Source organism: Typopeltis vanoorti, chromosome 8 (assembly GCF_054136105.1).
Source record: "Typopeltis vanoorti isolate ZY-2024b chromosome 8, IOZ_Tvanoo_1.0, whole genome shotgun sequence".
In the NCBI taxonomy this organism is placed as follows: domain Eukaryota; kingdom Metazoa; phylum Arthropoda; class Arachnida; order Uropygi; family Thelyphonidae; genus Typopeltis; species Typopeltis vanoorti.
Window position 1 is genome coordinate 94459962 of NC_143556.1, and position 19316 is coordinate 94479277.

Consider the following 19316-nt stretch of genomic DNA (forward strand, 5'->3'; position numbering starts at 1 on the left):
AATGCTATTTATATATGGTGCAAATGGATATATGTATATATATATATATAAGTTGTGTGCAGTTTCAGTTAGATTGAAGTATGTAAGAAGGATGTTGGATGTAATCATGTCTAAGAAAAGACTAAGATCCACTGTTAGTCAGTATCTGTATAGATGACATTATTAAAAAAAAAAAAATTTTAAATTCAGTTTTTCACTCTATGCAGATATTCAGGAAGCAAATAAAACTGTTGCAAAAGTTTGATATGAAAATCAGCAATAACATGACAAAAATGAAAGGCAAAAGCATGGAAAACATCAACTCAGGACTACAGCAGACCTGTCGAACAAGTAAAGCATTCATTGATTTGGGTACAATTTTTAGGGAAGATATTAAATTAAATCTAAAATACTAAATTAGCAGTATACATAGACATTCCTTAAGACCATTCTAATGCATTAGTCTGGAAGTTGGATTAAAAATAAAGCTGTTGTTTAAGATTAGAGATCACGGATAAGAAAATTGTGAGGAAACAATTGTGGCATATGTGGGAGAATGATAGAAAAAAATGAATCAGAAAAGTATGACGGCGCAAAAATTGGGAGTACGGAGATGATATTATATGGAAATTCTATGATGTGTACTTAATGAGAATGAGACAATTGCATGCTTACCAAATGTGAGGATCAAGAATGCTAGGAAATGTTATGTTTTTAGAGGGAAGAATTGAAAGAGTTCGTTGTTTTTGACTGGCAAGAATGATTTGAAAGGTGAGAAATATGCAATGAGAGAAGATATGAAAGAGATGCTGATAGAAGCAAAAAGGAAGAATAAGAACAAAGGAAATATAGGAATGAATTGAGAAAGGACACGATTGACTAATGAATCAATGGTTGTGCAGATGGAATCCAGTTTATAGATGTATTTGATGGATGAAAGGGCTTGTATGTGCTTGATGGACTGCATTTGAATGGTTTGGCTAAAAGTATTGTTCAGTGAGAGATTGGAAGTGCAAAATCAGTGAAACTAGAAGTTAAGGGATGCAGTATGGGTTTAGCTACTGCTGGGACAAATGGTGTTTGTGCTGAAATGATTATGCAGTGTCGAATGCAGATTGACAGGTTTCAAATTTGAATGGGTTGGCAAGGCACAAGGGAAACTGTGGGCTCAAAGTGGATGATGAAAGCATACATATGGCCAAATATTATCAGCATCAGTGAGACTGCTTGATAGAAAATGATATTTACAGAATAGAATGTAATGGTATTATATTTTCATGGAGGAAATAACGGATTAGGGGTTTCATTAATGATTGCTGAAGAACTTCAACTAACAAAAATAAGGTTGAGAATTTTAGGATTGAGCTAGATGGTTCATTTGAGGCTGTTTGGGATGAGACAGAGACCAAAAGTACAAAATATATTATTGATTGCAGCTATAGACAAGGTGAGGATTCACAGAAAGTGGATGCCATGCATCAGCAGATTAAGATGAGTGGCCTATGCAACTATTATGAGAGACTTTCACTATACCAACATAGAATGGATGGCGGAAAGGATTCATAACAAGATGGAAATTGAATTTATTGTTATAGCTAAAACTGCATGTCCCTGGAGGGGTCCAGGGGTTTTTGAGAGTGCTGGATCTGGTAATAACATTGAAATTTGAACTCGATCAGAGCAGATCAAGCTCACACACATTAAAGTATAACAATCTCACACATTAGCAATGTAACAAATTGGCACAGTGGTAGGATGTGAGAATGACGTCTTTAATATAACAGATGTATCCATAACTGTTGTCGACACTATCTTCAACTGGAGAGAATGCCCGTGCAGTGTTCTTGGAGGTTGCGAAACGTGGAATTCTCAGATATTTCTTTGAAAATCATGCTTTGGATATGGCTTATGGAATCAGTTGGAAAAAAGATTGCTCTATCACAGCAGATTTAGAAGAGAAAGACTGTTTTTAGAATCTGCAGCTGCTCTCAAAAAAATCAGCTGAACCAGAATAAATATTGCATAAAACTTCCCAAAATATGGCAAACACTAATACTTTGAGATCTTAGTTAACATTCTAGTTTCATCAACAGGTCTCCATAGAGCAGTGATGTTCAACCTTTTTTACTACATGAGCTACTTTTCTATAAAAAGTTATTCGGCGATCTACTCTCTTATATAGATCACGTTCCCCCAACCTGATATCTGATTACGTACAAATAAACAACAAAAAAAAAAATACACAACTAAAAACTTTATTTGTGTATTTAAAAATTTATTTATCACTTTTAATTATTTTAATACAACAAAAAAAGAAAAAAAAACATATATTGGAATAAAATATTTATTTCTCTATTTTGGAAAACCAAAGTTAGAAAAAACAACAGATTGATTACAAGCTCACGAGTTACAGGAAATGCTGGTTGATTTTAAAAAAAAAAGTTTATGTGGAATTTGTCATTGTTTGGACCTAGCATTATTTTCATAGTCAAGTTCAAGTTGATATGAAGAAGTGGCCAATTGCAGACAATCATCCAAATGATCATTTGTAATTTAGTTTCTTAATTGATTTTTTATGATAGTCATATTTGTAAAAGCGGATGCTGACAAGTATGTCGATCTGAAACACAACAGAATTTTTTGCGCAATATCAGTTAATATTGGGAATTTTTCATGTGCATACTTCCAAATGACTTCATTGTTTATTGATTTTAAATGTAAACTATTCTGAATGTTTATTATCTCAAGTTCTACTTCAGCTTGGTTTATATCAAACAGCCCACTAATTTTATTTGAAATTTCTGTGATGTTCAAGTTTTCTTGAAATGGATTATTGATAAAAGATACAATCATTTCAGTTTTATTAAAATCTTTAAATCTTGAATTTATTTCTTCCTCAACTAATTCTATTTCACAAATAAATTCTTTTAAATCATAGTGAAGCATTTCTTGATTTTGTTCAAAAAATTTTAATAAATATGGGAGATGTTTAAATTCGCGGTCATTTATATTTTTCTTTAATAAATGTAAATGTTGGAAAGTTTTTTTATTGAACTTAACATGTCAATTAAATTTTTATCTCTACCTTGTAACTCTAAATTTAAATTGCTTAATTTCGTACAGAAATCTACTAAAATGATAAGTGTAAGAACCATCTTTTATCACTCAATTGTGGATAAATATCTCCTTTTTCATCAAGAAAATTTTCTATATCATTAATTAATACAAGAAATCTTTCTAAAAATTGACTTCTGCTGAGCCAGCGAACATTATTGTACAACAGAAGTTTCCTATCATCATCTACCTGTAATTTAAATAACCGCCATTGCAGGGCTTTTCCTTGAACAGAATTTACAATTTTAAATGTAATATCCTAAACATTGTTTGTGTTTAATCTTTTACTACACAGTATTTGTTGGTGAATAATACAGTGGTACGTTAAAAAATCTGGATATTTGTCATCGTTTTTACATAATGAAATGAAGCCTGATTTATTACCTATCGTTGCAGGAGCACCATCAGTAGTAATAGACACAAATTTAAAAAGCGGAAGTTTGTGTTGTTTCACAAATTCATCAAATGCCGAAAAAATGTCTTCTCCCCTAGTCCTTCCCAATAATGGTATAATTTTCAAAAGTTCTTCTTTACTTGAATAATCTTGAAACACCATGCAAATAAATACCATTAACTGAGCAATATCAGTGAAGGCTTTTTATTCATCAAATTGTAATGAAAACACAACACACTGGTGAATGTCTGACATTAACGTGGCCTGGAAACTTTTCTCTGGCAATTGGAACTCTTCCTTTCGGCAATTTGAAACCTTGTCTGTGGCCTAGAAGTACTCTCTCTCTAGGCAACGTCTCGAACCGAGAAGCCTCTTCAAAGGAATAATTTTACTCTCTTTCCACTCCCTTGGAACTCTACCAGAGCCGAGAGTTAAACAGCTTAGTCAAAAGCATTAGTTCTCTTGTACATTCTCGCAAAACCCTAGCTGATATCCCATCTAATCCCACAGTTGTATTTACATTGAGATTCTACAATATCGTAAGGACCTCCAATTCATCCACCTCTGTTCCCACTTTAGTGTCTGTCACATAGGTTAAAATAAATTTAAGGTATTCAGAGAACTAACTTTTGAAAAATGTCAGAAGTGAAATTTATGAATCTTTGATCCAGTTTTAGTTTAAATATATTTTATTTTTTCTAATAGCACAAAAAAGGTGGGCAATTGAAATAAAAATATAAATAACTGAAGAAATTCTAATAGCAATCCTTAATGCCAGATTAAATTCTATTCATCCAGATGGGAAATACAGCTGTATATAATAATTATATATCAAAATTTTTAATTCATTTAAAATGAATCATACTGATATAGGGGTACTTATTAAAAGTTTCTTTTAATTAATAGTCCAGTATACGTTGTAAATTCTTTAAATAATTTAATAGTCATAGAATCATATTGATTGAGATATAGCATGAGATGCTTTGCAAATTTTTGTCATCATCATCACTTTCCTGATGTTATTACTATGATAATACTATGCATTTAAGTTTTCTAAGTTTTATTTTTACATTAGTACTAATGTCATGTTAACAATTTTTCTTCATGTTATTATAGTATTATTATTATTATTAATAATATAATAACTTTATATATAAGTAAATAATATAAGTTTTTTTTACATTATTACTATAATGTAAGAAAAACAATTTTTTTTTCATCTACTCCAGCTGCTTTTCCTTATTTTAATAACTTTTACTATCTCAAGTATTCATATGTATATGAGATTGCATTCCTCTTAAATATTTTCTGCCACCTTCTCTCATTGCTTGTTTCATTTAATAGTTTGTTAGTTATTACTCCTGACTCACTAACATCTAAGATATGTCTATCTTCAGTATATTATATCAGTATTGCTGTGGTATTCTTTCCTCAATACTTGAGCTTTATCAGCAGCCTCCTCAGCATTTTGCCATCTTTTTCCTATTTATCTTCTGTATTCTTATGAAAGTGTTCTCTTGACTTTTATTTAGCTACTTTTTACACATAGCCTGGCTCTCTTAAATTTTTCTTTGTATTTTCTTGGGCATCTACTGACTGATTTGCTAGGAATTTTCAGTATGCTTTTTATTTTATAAGCACTGCCTCTTCACCTCTCATGTACCATGGAGTGTGAGTTCTTATTTTTCTATCTTTGCATACTATTTCATCACATAACTCTCTAGCTGATCAACCAAAATTTTCTTCAGTTTGCCACTGAGACTCCAAGGTTTGGTTCTTGTTTGTGAAACTCATTTTTTCATGAATAATATTTGTGTACTTAGCCTACAGTTCTATAAAAGGCTGTTCAACTTCCTTTTTTAAAATTTTCTGGAATATTTTCTTTTCAATATGATATTTGTTTTTATCCTATGCATTGTCACTACCGGTTTCAAATGCCTGCATATTCTTGTGTCTTGACCTAGCATTTAGCTAGTGCTATCAACAATGATAATAACAGTCAATAAGATTTTTTTTCTTGTTTATTTTTTTTCCATATGAATTTGTGCATATCTCTATATTGTAATATGGTATTAATGATGACTAGTCCATGTCATGAACAGAAATCCAGCAAGTGCTTGCTATTATTATTCACTTTTACCTTTTTACCAAGGTAAGAAATGAATCCCTGGGATTAATTTCCTACCCTGCTATTTAGATCTTCAGCAAGGACCAGCTTTTCTGTTCACTTTGTCATCTGCCTTCTCTGATGACAAAAAATTCCTCCATTTCTTCCTTAGGAAAACCTTCTGTGGGACTATAAGCATAAATAAGCTTCATTGTCCCATTCCCCATTTGGAAATTTGTCCATATAACTGCATGAATTTGCCTGCAAGTCAAGACATTTTCTCATTTAACATCTAACTTTTGAAAAATGTCAGAAGTGAAATTTATGAATCTTTGATCCAGTTTTAGTTTAAATATATTTTATTTTTTCTAATAGCACAAAAAAGGTGGGCAATTGAAATGAAAATATAAATAACTGAAGAAATTGCCAGTTTCTGACTTTTCATTGTTCACCCTGATTCTCTGTGAAAGTGACAGAGAAGACCTTCTTTAGTCATGGAGTCTCTGGCATATCTTTGGTTTGGGTGCTAAATGCTTTTATTACTGATTCCTTTTCCTGACTATCACCCAAATATAACGTCTTATGTTTTTTTATTTAGGAGTATTTCACCTGTTTTAGTCTTGTCTTGATAACATCAGTTATGTTCACAGGGTTCTTCTGCAAATTTGATTTTCATTAATGTTTCTTATGTTGAGGACAAATACCAGCAGAATTCAAAGAATTCTGCTGGTGTTTGTTTCACTAGCTGACTTCATTGTTCACCTTGATTCTCTATGAAAGTGACAGAGAAGGCCTTCTTTAGTCATAGAAACTTTGTTATACTATTATGTTTGTTTCTAGTTTATGCAAATACATCCATAATTCTGAATTTCAATAAAATCTGTTCAGCTAGACTTCAGAATAATTTAGTAGGTGTACAAACAAAATCTAATAGATATTTGTGCATGTTTCAAAATGCCTAAAAATGAACCACACAAAATCATTACAGCACCAATACATTGCTCATTCCTAATTGATAACCTAACTGTTTATCACTAGTTTCTTGCTGTTTAATTATTATAATAATTTAAATTTCAGTAGTAGTTATAGCAGACTCCTTGTATCCTCAGATTCTTTTATATTTTTGTCTTCAAAAATACTTGTAATATCATTAATTTGTTTTTAATCTTCTTTATTTCATCTTTTAATCTGTCAATATTTTAATCTTGATTGATAAACATATTTTCTCAGTTGAACAGAGTTCAGCTAAATGATTTCGACAGATGAAAATCACTTCTCATCTGGTGTTAAATTTCTTATGTCAAAATGAGTTTGACTTCACTGTCTTACATATGCACTGAAGAACAACACTTTGCATAATGACTAGTTAAATGACACACTTCTTTAATCAACAGTGCAATGAAGTAAATTTTTTATAATAATAAAAACATTAATGTTTGTTAATTACTCATTATTATATTTTCCTTTAGTTTCTGCAGTTGTAAGTATAATTAACTTATTGTATGTATTTTGGTTTCAGGATGATGAAGATATTTATATCCTAAGCAAGATAGCAGATATTCTTCATGCTCTGTTTGCTACTTATAAACAGGATTTTTTCCCATTTTTTGATGCTCTTTTACAACATTTTGTTCGCCTTTTAGTAAGTTTTTTAATTTATATTATTAAATGAACAGCTATACATTTTTTGTGTTTACATATGAAAACAACAACAAAAAAAATCTGAGTTGAAAATTCAAAAAATTTTTGACTCACTAAAATTTTTGTGAAGAAAATTTAGAAAATATAAGGGATGCTTAAGGGTCAAAGCTGTATAACTGAGAGGAGACCTCCACATAGCCTTTAAAGGAATGTGGAGAACCGACCAGGGCTTCTGACCTAATGCCAATCCTCACCATCTCATGGTGCACCCTGTTGGGTATCTACTTGGATACTGAACGAAAGAGGATGGGCTGGCGATTTGAGATTTAACCAATTGGTTTAACCAATAAGAATACAACCAAATTGTATTCTTATTGGTTAAACCAAAATAAAAAATTATGGTACAACATGACAAAATTTCATGCCGGCTGGGGCATCGCTTGGTTAAACAAGCCTCTGTTGTTTTCGCCAGAGAACCAGGACAAACAGCGAAACGTCAGCTACTGAAACAAATCTGAAAGCACACCCCAACTCAACATCACCAGAGTTAAAGATCGGTACTATCAACATAATAAGCCTAAATGGCAAAGAAATGGAGCTAGCTGAGGAATTAGATAAATACCAGATCGACATAATAGGCGTGACTGAAACAAAAAAGACAAAAACTGGTGAGATCTTTCTGAGCAATAAATACAAAATGTTATATTCAGGCAATGACAATCAAGGAAAAGAAGGAGTAGCCATAGTATTCAACACAAAATACGAGGCTAATCTTCTTGAATGGCAGTCAGTCTCAAGTAGAGTAATGTGGGCAAATATGAGAATGGGGAACTGGACAATGAGACTTATTTGTGCCTATGGTCCCACAGAAGGTTCTACTAAGGTAGAAGTGGAGGAATTTTTTGAGGCTTTAGAAAAAGCAACTGACACAATGAAAAAGGAAAAGTTGGTCCTCGTTGGGGATCTAAATAGCAGAGTAGGAAATGATTGTGAGATATACAAAAATATTTTGGGAAAATTTAGAGAAAAGAGCAAAGCTAATAATAATGGCAAATATCTGTTGGATTTCTGCTCAGGACATGCACTAGTTATTACTAACGCCATGTTCCAACATAAAAATATGCACAAATTCACATGGAGAGAAGAGGCAAGGAATAAGAAAAGTCTCATTGACTATGTTATTGTTGATAGTGATGTTTTCTCGCTGGTGCAGGACACCAGAGTGTACAGAGGATTTGAAATTGGAAGTGATCACTATTTAGTCTTGAGCAGGATAAAATTTAATTTCATATTGAAAAGAATGACATGTAAGAAAGTTTTAAAGCGAATAAAAGTTGAGCAGCTCTCAGATGTGAACTGTAGACTAAAATACACAAAGATTATTGATGAAAAAATGAACGAGTTTGAGAACAGGAATCAAACCTTGGAGATTCAGTGCAAGCCTTGAAGAAAACCATGATTGATTCACCTAGAGAGGCATGTGGTGAGGTTGTCTGCAAGGATAGAAAAATCAGAATTCCATGGTGGTTACAGGAAGTTAAAGAGACAATGAAAGAAAAGAAGAAACCGTATCAAAATTTCCTTGCAAATAAGTCAGCTTGTGCTCTTAGAGAATACAGAGACAAATGTAAGAAAGCTAAACACTGTGTAAAACTAGCTAAACAAAAGTCATGGGAGGACTTCGGTAAGAATATAGAAAATAAATATCAAGAAGGTGGCAAAATATTCTGGAGGTTGTTGAAGAAGCTTAGGAATGGAGGAAAGAGTGCTGTAAAAGGAGTTAGAGATGATAAAGGTGACATGAAAATGGGAGAAAAAGATATCCTTGAAAAACTGCTAAATGAAACAAGCAGTGATAACTGCACAGCGGTAAAAAACACTGACCAGGCATGCAGTCAGGAATACATATCCATACTTGAAGTAGAAAAAGCCATGAAGTAGAAAAGTAGAAAATGCTTGAAATGTGGAAAGGCAACAGGAGTAGATGATATTGAACCAGAAATGCTAAGTATGGTGGTATAAAAGTCTTACAGTTGCTGCACTGCATAGTAAAAAGCCTGGACAGAGGGACGAATTCCTGATGATTGGAGTAGAGCTCTAATAGTACCCATATATAAAAAGGGAAATAAAACTGAATGTGAGAATTACAGAGGTATTTCCCTACTGAGTGTTCCTGGCAAGATTTATGCCAGTATACTTGAGAAACGATTGAGAAGAATTGTGGAAGAACAAGCTAGATTCTGGCCAAATAGAGGCTGTCAGGATCAGATCTTCACTTTACGACAAATAGTCGCAAAAGCATGGGAATATAACAAAGATCTGTATTTAAGTTTTGTCGATTTGGAAAAGGCATATGGCAAGGTGCCAAAAGAGAAGCTATTCAATACGCTACAGTTATATGGTGTAAATGGGGCATTATATCAAGCAATACTTAGTCTTTATTTGAGTTGTAATTTAGCAGTTAGAATTGAAGAAAGTATGGGGAGATGGTTCAATGTTAAATCTGGTGTGAGACAAGGATGTACATTATCCCCTCTGTTATTCATTATCTATATGGAATTTCCTTCATTATGAAGGAAAGTGGTATTAAACATGATATCAGAATTGGAGATGTTAATGTCAGCTCTTTGCTTTATGTGGATGGTGTTATACTTCTAAATAAATCCGCTACCAGTCTGTAAGATTCTCTGACTAAATTGAATAACTGTTGTAATAGATATGGTATGAAGGTCAGCAATAAAAAGACAAATACAATGAAAATAGGCAGAATCGTTGAAAATGTCAACTGTGTTGTGAATGGAGAACCTGTGGAACAAGCAAAACATTAAAGCTACTTAGGCATGATTTTTAGTGAAGATGGTAAATTAAATATAGAAATAGATAACAGAATCAGCAAAGCTGGTATGGTGGGAAGTCAATTGAATAAATTCATATGGAATAATACAGAAATTAGTCAGAACACTAAATTAGCTGTATACAAGACAGTGTTCAAACCAGTTTTAACTTATGGATCTGAGAGCTGGGTCAGAAGTAAAACACTTGACCAAAGAGTAGAGAGTGCTGATATGAGAGTTCTGAGAAAGATTAGAGGCGTGAACAGATGACATCAATGGCAATATCATATTAAAAACGAGGATATTAGGAAAGAACTTGACATTGTCAGCATCCAGGAATGTGTTAGCTTAGCTAATCTCAGGTGGTATGGTCACTTAAACAAATGGGCAAAGAAAGATTAGCAAAACAAGTGTTCTCTGCCAGTTGGCAGAAAAACGACCCGGAGGAAGACCAAGATATAGGTGGATTGATACGGTGCAAAGTGCCTTAGATGATAGAAATATAAGATCTGATAATGTTGGAGTGTTGACAAGTAACAGACTGATTTGGAGGAAAATTGTAGATAGGAAGTTAGTAATGATGTAATTTTTTTCATGTAGTACTATCATATCCTGTACACTCGTTGAGGGTACATGGCAGGAATTTGATGATGATGAGTTTACTTAATTAAAATAAAATTATGGTGCTTCACTACTGGTTACAAAGCTTACATTCTCTTGATAGACGGAGAAATTAAAATCTGAAATATTTCATAATTTTTATTAAAATAATAGTGGCTTTGCTTGGATCATCACTTCCAACATATTATTTCTTGTTCAAGATATCAGTTTCATTGCTACTTGTCTGGTTCATAAAACATTTAGCCTGCCAGTTCTAGATTTTTAAACCAGACTACTGGTTTAAAAATCTAGGGCTTTATAATATATTAAGACAAAACTTGAATTTGTTTCAAGTATCAGAATTAAATATTAAATAAAGAAGCTATAGGAACAAGAAAATTCTCTGTACATATGGACATTTTTGTTTGCATATAACAGAAATGTACTTATTCTTGTGTCCTGACCAGGTCTGATATCCCATGCCAAAGTTTCAGACCTGAAATGTCACCTTCACATGATCTGCTTTGACTCAAGATTTCTTTGTCTTATTTTTATTTCCTTAATTTGTTGCCTTTAATGCTCCCCTAATTCTGATGACTACACTGACCTTTTTGATTATCTATCTCCGAAAGTTTTACATACAACTCCCAGACATTGAGATCGAGATTTGTGTTCATGATTCTGTCTTCTTATCTCTAACTTCACACACCAAACTGGAAAAACAACAGAATTGTTTGCTGTCAGTAATAACAGTTGAGGGGGAAAGAAGTAGCTATAGTATTTAACACTAGAGATGAGGAATGGCAGGTAAGATCAGGTAGAATGATTTGGGCAAATATCAGAATGGAGAACTAGACAATGGGACATATTTGTGCCTATGATACCACAGAAGGTTCTAATAAGAAGTATTTGAATTTTTCGAGGGAAATTACAGAAGCTGCTGACACGTTGAAAAAGAAAAGTTGGTCCTTGTTCTAGATCCAAACGGTAGAGTAGGAAATCATTACCAGACATATATTTTGAGAAAGTTTGAAGAAAAGAGTAGTTAACAATAATGATAAGTACCTGCAATTTCTGTTCAAGACATGGACTAGCTATTACTAACACTATATTCCAACATAGAATGCGCACAAATTCACATAGAGAGAATGTGGAAGAAATAAGAAAAGTCTCATTAACTATGTTATTGTTGATAGCAATGTTTTTTCACTCTTCTTTGTACTCTTTCCACAGCTTTTTTTCCCCTTGGAACCCTTTGAGACCAAATCTGCACACACAATTATCCAGGTGTGGTCTTATCAAAGCCACACCTGGATAATTTGACAAAATGATTTACTTATCCTTACATGTCAAGGTTTGCTTCAACATCGCAATTATCCCATGAGTTGTATTTGCAACTTTGCTATGTGACCTTTGAACTTCAAATTCCTATCTACCAATACCCCAAGATCCGCCTTCTCGGTTTTGTGTAGCATAATCCCGCTAATATAATGCCACTGGACTAATCACGCCAAAGTTATGCACTTTGGCGTGATTAGATAACATTAAACTGATAGCCATTCTCGTTTGCCCAAATTTCCAGCCTATTGAAATCATTTTGTAAATGTTGAATATCACTAGCATCCCTGATTGCTCTGTCTATCCTTGCATCATCAGCAAACAATTGCACATCTTCTATTAAGACACTGCCTGATGTCATTAATGTATAGATTGAACAGTAATGGCTCGAGGACTGAACCATGAAGTACATCACTGGTCACCTTAAATCTGGCAGATTCACACCCACTGTATACACTTTTTGATATCTGTTTGTCAATCATCCCCTGATCCAAGTTAGGAGTTTATATTCCAATTCAATATTCTCCAGTTTATGCAAGTCTTTCGTGTGGTATCCTATCAGATGCCTTAGAAAAATCCAACATTACCATAGTGTATCCATTTCCTTTGTCCAACTTGGCTGTAACATTGTTATAAAATATGAGCAAATTGCTAAAACATGACCTTCTTATAGTAAACCCATGCTGCTTCTTGCAGAGTATATCTTGTTTGTCTACCCATTTCTGTATATGATTTCTTACTGCCATCTCTAAAATCTTCACTATCACACCAGAGATAATAAGTTGGTAGTTTTTGCACCACTCTTGTACAATGGAACTATCATACATTCCTGTGGTATCATTCCTGAGCTGAGACTCAAGTTATACAAGCAAGTGTGAAAGGCCTAGCCAATTTGGCTGAACATTTCTTTAGCAAATGGGCTGATATGCCATCTGTCCCTATTGATAAATTCTTATCCAGGTTATGCAACAGCTCGTCAACCTCATTTTCATGCACCTCTTAACTCTTCATCCAATGTAGCAGTAGCACTGTGCACCATGTTACATACACCTGGTTGATATATCTTAGCAAAGTGAATACTCATTAATTGAACAATCTCATTCTGACACTAGAGTACCATCTGCATTCAATAAAGTTATTCTTTCACATTCAGTCTTTCTTTTGCTTGCGGCATAATGATAAAATTCTTTTGGATTGTCTTTAGCTTGCATGCCCAATTTCTTTTCATACTCCGATTTTGCTTTCCACATGATACTCATTACTTTTCTGGCCTGAGCTTTATATGTTTCATAACTCCTCTCACTCTTATTCTCACAATATTCTTTCTACATAATCTTGGTTGAGAAATGGATGTGCAACCTTATTAAGCAAGAGATTTTTGTGGATAAGTTGATTGAGAAATGGATGTGAAACCTTATTAAGCAAGAGATTTTTGTGGATCTCTTGCTTAATAAGGTTGCACATCCATTTCTCAACCAACTTATTTATTCTTCGAACACTAGGGATGCATCGGATACCACTTCATTTAAGCAGTTTTTTTGAAAGATTCCCATGTATTGCTGACATTTTTCCCATTCAGTAATTGATACCATGGGACCAAAGATAGTATTTTTCTAAGATGATCATAATTTTGAACTTTGTAGTTCAACATGTAACCTGTTCTAATCAGATCATCAATACAATTAGATCCTTCCCAAGAAAGCACAGCATGATGACTGTCACCAGCTTGTGGTAAAATAGCCGTATTCTTAACAGAGACCCCTTCTCATGCTATGAGCAAATCCAACACTCTTTGACCTTGAATTCCTTCTTTCACATGCTGCTTGAGAAAGTTGTCTTGCAACAATTCAATAAATTCCTGTTCTTTCTTATCATGAGCTTTCTCATCTACCCAATCAATGTTTAGAAAATTAAAGTCACCCATAATGATCACTCGTTTAGTACCCATAAGGCTAAATTACGCAATGCATTTCTTCGTCTCTTGCTACCGAGCCACCAGGTCTGTAGCAACACCTCACCATATATTTCATTCTGTTAACCTTCACTTCACACCAGATAGACTCAAACTCACCGCTTCATGGGACACTGTTACCATCATTGTTTTCTTCTACCCTAACTGTACTTAAGTCATCATATATCATTAGCTTATAGTACTCCTCCTCCTCTTCTGTCATTTCAAAAATAGTATACCCATTACACTCTATCCCAGTTGATTCTGATAACCAAGTTTCACTAATGCCAACAATCTTAGGCCACATCATATTCAATAAAGCAACGAACTCAACCCCTTTGTTTCTGATGCTCCTAGCATTTGTGTATAGACATAATAAATTACCATGTAGCATATTTGTATTATTAGATATGCAATCTATTTGGTATTGTTGTAGAATTTTCTCTTTTCCCTCCCCAGACATACGAATCCAAAACATATTTTTCCACCCCTTCACCACACACATAACCATGTTCAAAGATATTCATATCTTTATCACATTTACTTTATCACTATTTGGTATTGTTGTAGAATTTTCTCTTTTCACTCCCCAGACATACGAATCCAAAACATATTTTTCCACCCCTTCACCACACACATAACCATGTTCAAAGATATTCATATCTTTATCACATTTACACACCATAGCTGAACTTTCACACTCATTTATCCCATTCCTCCCTTGATCTCGTTTCCTTGACTCTCTGCATTAGGTCTCATACCAAGAAGTAATTTTTCCAGGCTCCTGATGCCAAATGAATTCGAGTGCAGGCCATCCTTCTTATGCAAGTCTTTTCTGCCATCAAACTTACTCCACACATCTAAAATCTTGCATCTATTTCTTCTACACAGCCTGCATGTGAAATCATTTGCTATCATCGCTCTCTTTCTTAACTCTGTACTGTCATATCTGGGTAGCAATCCTACAATTTTTACTGTCACATTTCTTTCTCACTTCTTCCAATACTTATACTGTATTTGTCGCTACTTAAATTATTAGTACCTACCAGAACTACCATCTTGTTTACTTTTTTTGTTTTTCAATTACGTTTGTGATATTTTTAATTTTTGCCCCCAGGAAACTCAGCTATCAGCTAACACCTTTTTATTCCCGTATATACGGGAGTAGGCGAGGCCATTTAGCCCTATCTAACTTTTGGAGACTGAGTGGGCAGTTCAATCTCCACTGGTACCCAATCAGAGACAGATGGCCCAAGGCTATCACTAATTAAGCGGTACACAGTGAAGAGAGACGGCTCAAATGTGCCGCCATCTCGTGGTCTCTAACCCTAACACAATATATTTAATGTCTGAAAATAATGTGGGTTCTACGGTCGATTTTCTTGAGTTTACAGGACGAAAAACCCGAGTTTCCGGGAGGAAAAACCTGCTTGCCCGTGCCAGAGATCGACTAACTCGGGAACCGGTCGAAAAAAGGCTTAGAAAAATTTCCTCTAGTCGCCGACTAGACTCGAAACCAAGACTTCCTTCGTGCGGCCTAGCGCGGTGGTGTGCACACGCCACATCCACTGAGCTACACAGGCTCCCCCAGGAAACTAGAAGTGGTAACTCCTTCGGCAAGTGCAAATTGTAAAATTTAGTCACTATACCATATCACCTCTTTTTTCTTAGAACTTAACTGACTTACCTTGTTATTTATATTATGATTACCAAGTTCAGTACTTTCCTTCCTGTTCTTGTTCTGATCATTTTTCTTATCCTGTCTAAGTTTAATCAAATGTTTTTCCAATTCTCTAGTTTGATTTTCTAATAATTTCTGTTAATCAAGATATTTCTAATGTCATCTTATCCTCAGATAAATTATCATCATCACTGTAGCAGTACTTTTGTTCATCAGACAAACGCTCTCCTCAGTAATAACAACTTAGATACTGCCCTGACGTGACAAGTTTTTGTCGCCATTCTTAAGACTAGTAAAAACTAATAATATTTCTACCATTATGTTATAAAATGCTGTAGTGCAATAATTACACTATGATAATATACTAAAAGTACACCATTAAATCTAAGAAAACACTTGATAAATCAACAAAAATTGCAGATCTTGCAGGAGCTTTCTAACAGCATGTATTTTCACCAGATAGCCTCAACACCAGGTTTTTATTTGTTCTTATGGTGATGTGCTTAATACTCCCGAACCTCAGATGAATAATTATTAGCAAGTGTATTAATTACTAATAATTACTAAGTCCACTACACATTTTGATACATAATTTGCCTTCTCTGCTAAAAATTGTGCTTAAATAACTAAAATGTGTAACAGTGCTGAGAATGCAGCTGATTTTATTGCCTTGCCTATTTTTTACAATTTTTCTCTTATTTTCATACTAAGTTTGCCATAACAGGTGTTTAATTTTGAAAACACCAATACAGACTAGTAGCAGGTTTATTTAATAATTTAAGATACTATCATCAGCACAAAAAGAATTAAGCTTAACTATGATAAGTATGACTCATGCTGTTTGACTCAGTCATGTGCTAATATTTTGAATGTTGCAACCACTTCTTTGGCTCTCTTTCTCTCCCTAAATGATGCTCATGTTACAGTGTGCGAAATATATAGAATATTTGAATAAATTTTCATTTTCTTTATGTGTGTTAAGCCATTTTTTTAAAAGTATCATTAATATTAAATTATCTTCCTCTATATCATTCAGTTCTAATTGTTGATTTGCATTTTATGTGAAAGGTGTGTGTAGTTAACAATTTTTTTACCCTCTTGGTGCTTTATCATATGCATTTTCAAGATAGTAGAGATCTCTCTTATATTCACACAATTTGACTATTTGTAGTAGAACAATCACTATTTCACTAAAATATAATTGCTGTTATATTAGAAGATTCAGAAATCACTTCTTTTCCTAAATTGGTTATGCTCAGTGACCTGGTTTTATAAAAACCTAATCAGTTCTACAATTCTACAATGGGTAGTTGATCCTATTGCATAAATTTCTATGTCTGTGAATTGAATGTGTTTTCTGGTCTGTTTAATTTGCAAGAGGAAAAACTATCATCTCTCTCTGAGAACAGCTAATTACCTTTAGCTGAGAAAGTTCTTGTTAAAATTTCTTCACATCTCAGAGGCCTTTCTGTTTCTTATCTATGATTTTTATTTGCTAATATACCAATGTATACTAGCAAATAAAAATCATCATAACAAATAAAAATCATCATATGTACATTTTCAGAGGGTTACAGGATTTTATGATAGTACTACATGAAAAATTTACATCATTATAATAATCTACATTCCGAAATTAATTTTTTTTCTATCTGTCAGGACTCCAGTTTTGTCAAAACATATAGTTCAGTCTGCCGAGGCTTTTCTAACTTCATTAACCATACTACCAGGCATGTGGATAAAATACACACTCCTCATACACTTCGTATGCATCATATATTTCAAAGTAATATCCATGGTAACTTTGACGTCTATAGACGTCTTGGCCGGTTGGGTGGTTAATCCACCTTGATATTGCTCTTCCTCTGGGTCTCTTAACTGCCATAATAGCATCAAGCAGTTCACAGTTGCTCTACCACTCTGTTTAAGTGACCATACCAATTGAGATTAATTCTGTTTACAGCCCTGTATGCTAACAGTGTCACGTTCCGTCATAATATCATTTTTAATATGATTCCTGCCATTGATGTCATCTATTCATCCCTCCTCCCAAATTTTTTCTCAGAACTCTTATCAGTAGTCTCCTGTCTTGATTAAATTCTAGCCCAGCTCTCAGATCCATAGTTAAAATTGATTTGAACAGCATCTGGTATACAGCTAGTTTAGTGTTTTGACTAATTTCTCTCTCTCTCTTTTCCATATAAATTTATTCAGTTTAATCTCTAACATAACCAGCTTTGCTAATTCTACTGTTTATTTCCATATTTAATTTGCTATCTTCACTAAACATTGTGTGTAAATAGTTTGAAATGTTTTACTTGATCAATAGGTTTTCCATCTAAGATGTAGCTGATATCTTAAATGTTCCTGCCAATTTTTCATAGCTTGTGTCTCTTTATTGCTGATTTTCACATTTATTACAACAGTTAGTCAGTTTAGTTAAGGCACCCTGCAAATGTGTACTGGATTTATTTAGGAGTATGACATTCATTATCTGCATAAAGTAAAGAACTGGGATCCACTTCTCCAATTTTGATACTAGGTTTAATGCCACTTTCTTTCATAGTGAGATCCATTGATAAACAGTAGATATAACGTGTACTCTTGTCTCACACCTTTAATTCTAGCTGTTGACTTATAACTCAAATATAACATATACTTTGTGTTGCTCAGTATAATGTCTCATGTATATCATATAATCAAGATATTTTGAACAGCTTTTCTCTTGGGCACCTTTTCATATGCATTTTTTCAGATCTACAAATATAGTTGATTCTTGTTATATTTCCCATGATTTCTTGCCTGTTGGTCTTAAAATGAAAATATGATTCTGATGACCTGTATTAGTCTGAATCTAGCTTGTTCTTCCCCAGGTTTTCCTTCTGGAATATTTCTTAGCCTCTTAAGTATATTTGCATTAATCTTACTTGGAAGACTCAATAGGGAAATTCCTTTTCAATTTTATTTCAATTTTATTGATGATACTATGGGAGTTCTTGAAACATCTGTACCACTTTCTGACCATGGCTTCTGGATTATGCATGTAATCACTGTAAAAGTTTTATTATTATTGCACAAGCACTTCCATAGAGTTCTAAGGCTTACTATGAGAGACCGAAACTGTCAACACAATATCTATCATACCTCTCCTTGAAATCATTAACAGACAGAGCACTCACAACTGACTCAGGCAACCCATTTCATTCATTCATTCATTCACCACTCTCCAAGCAATAAACCTAGTCCTCATGCCCTTGCTAACTACACTCTTACCCAACTTACTGGGATGACTTCTTCTTCTGTCCCCTCTAGCCAAGTATTGAAATATTTCTTTTGATGTTTGATATTTGAGTATTTTCATCAAATGTCATCTATTCTGTCAGCCTTTCCATATTTTAGGTTTTGATGGCTTTTTCTACTTCTAGTATATATATATTTATTCCTCATTTGCATTTCTCTTGAATATTTTCTACCCCTCTGTTTTATCTTCTTGTTTCATTTAGCAATCTTTCAAAGTCATTATTCCAGACGTAGAATATCAGTTTTTTCAGGTCATGTTTATCATCTCTGATTGCTTTTTACTGTGTTCTTTCCTTCATCACTAAGCTTTTTCAGTTGTTCTGATATTTATTTTCTGTATTCTTACAAATTCTTCCTATTAATTTTGATGATACTAC

The 19316-nt window shown here is 33.6% G+C and overlaps 1 protein-coding gene across 1 annotated transcript in view; it reads left to right on the plus strand.

Annotated features, from left to right (window-relative positions):
• Karybeta3 (karyopherin beta 3) overlaps window positions 1–19316 on the plus strand; it is a 348737-nt gene that overhangs the window by 249284 nt on the left and 80137 nt on the right. The window contains exon 22 of the mRNA XM_090396827.1: window positions 7114–7236. Within this exon, the coding sequence (XP_090252953.1) occupies window positions 7114–7236 (123 nt within the window). The remainder of the gene's footprint in view (window positions 1–7113; window positions 7237–19316) is intronic.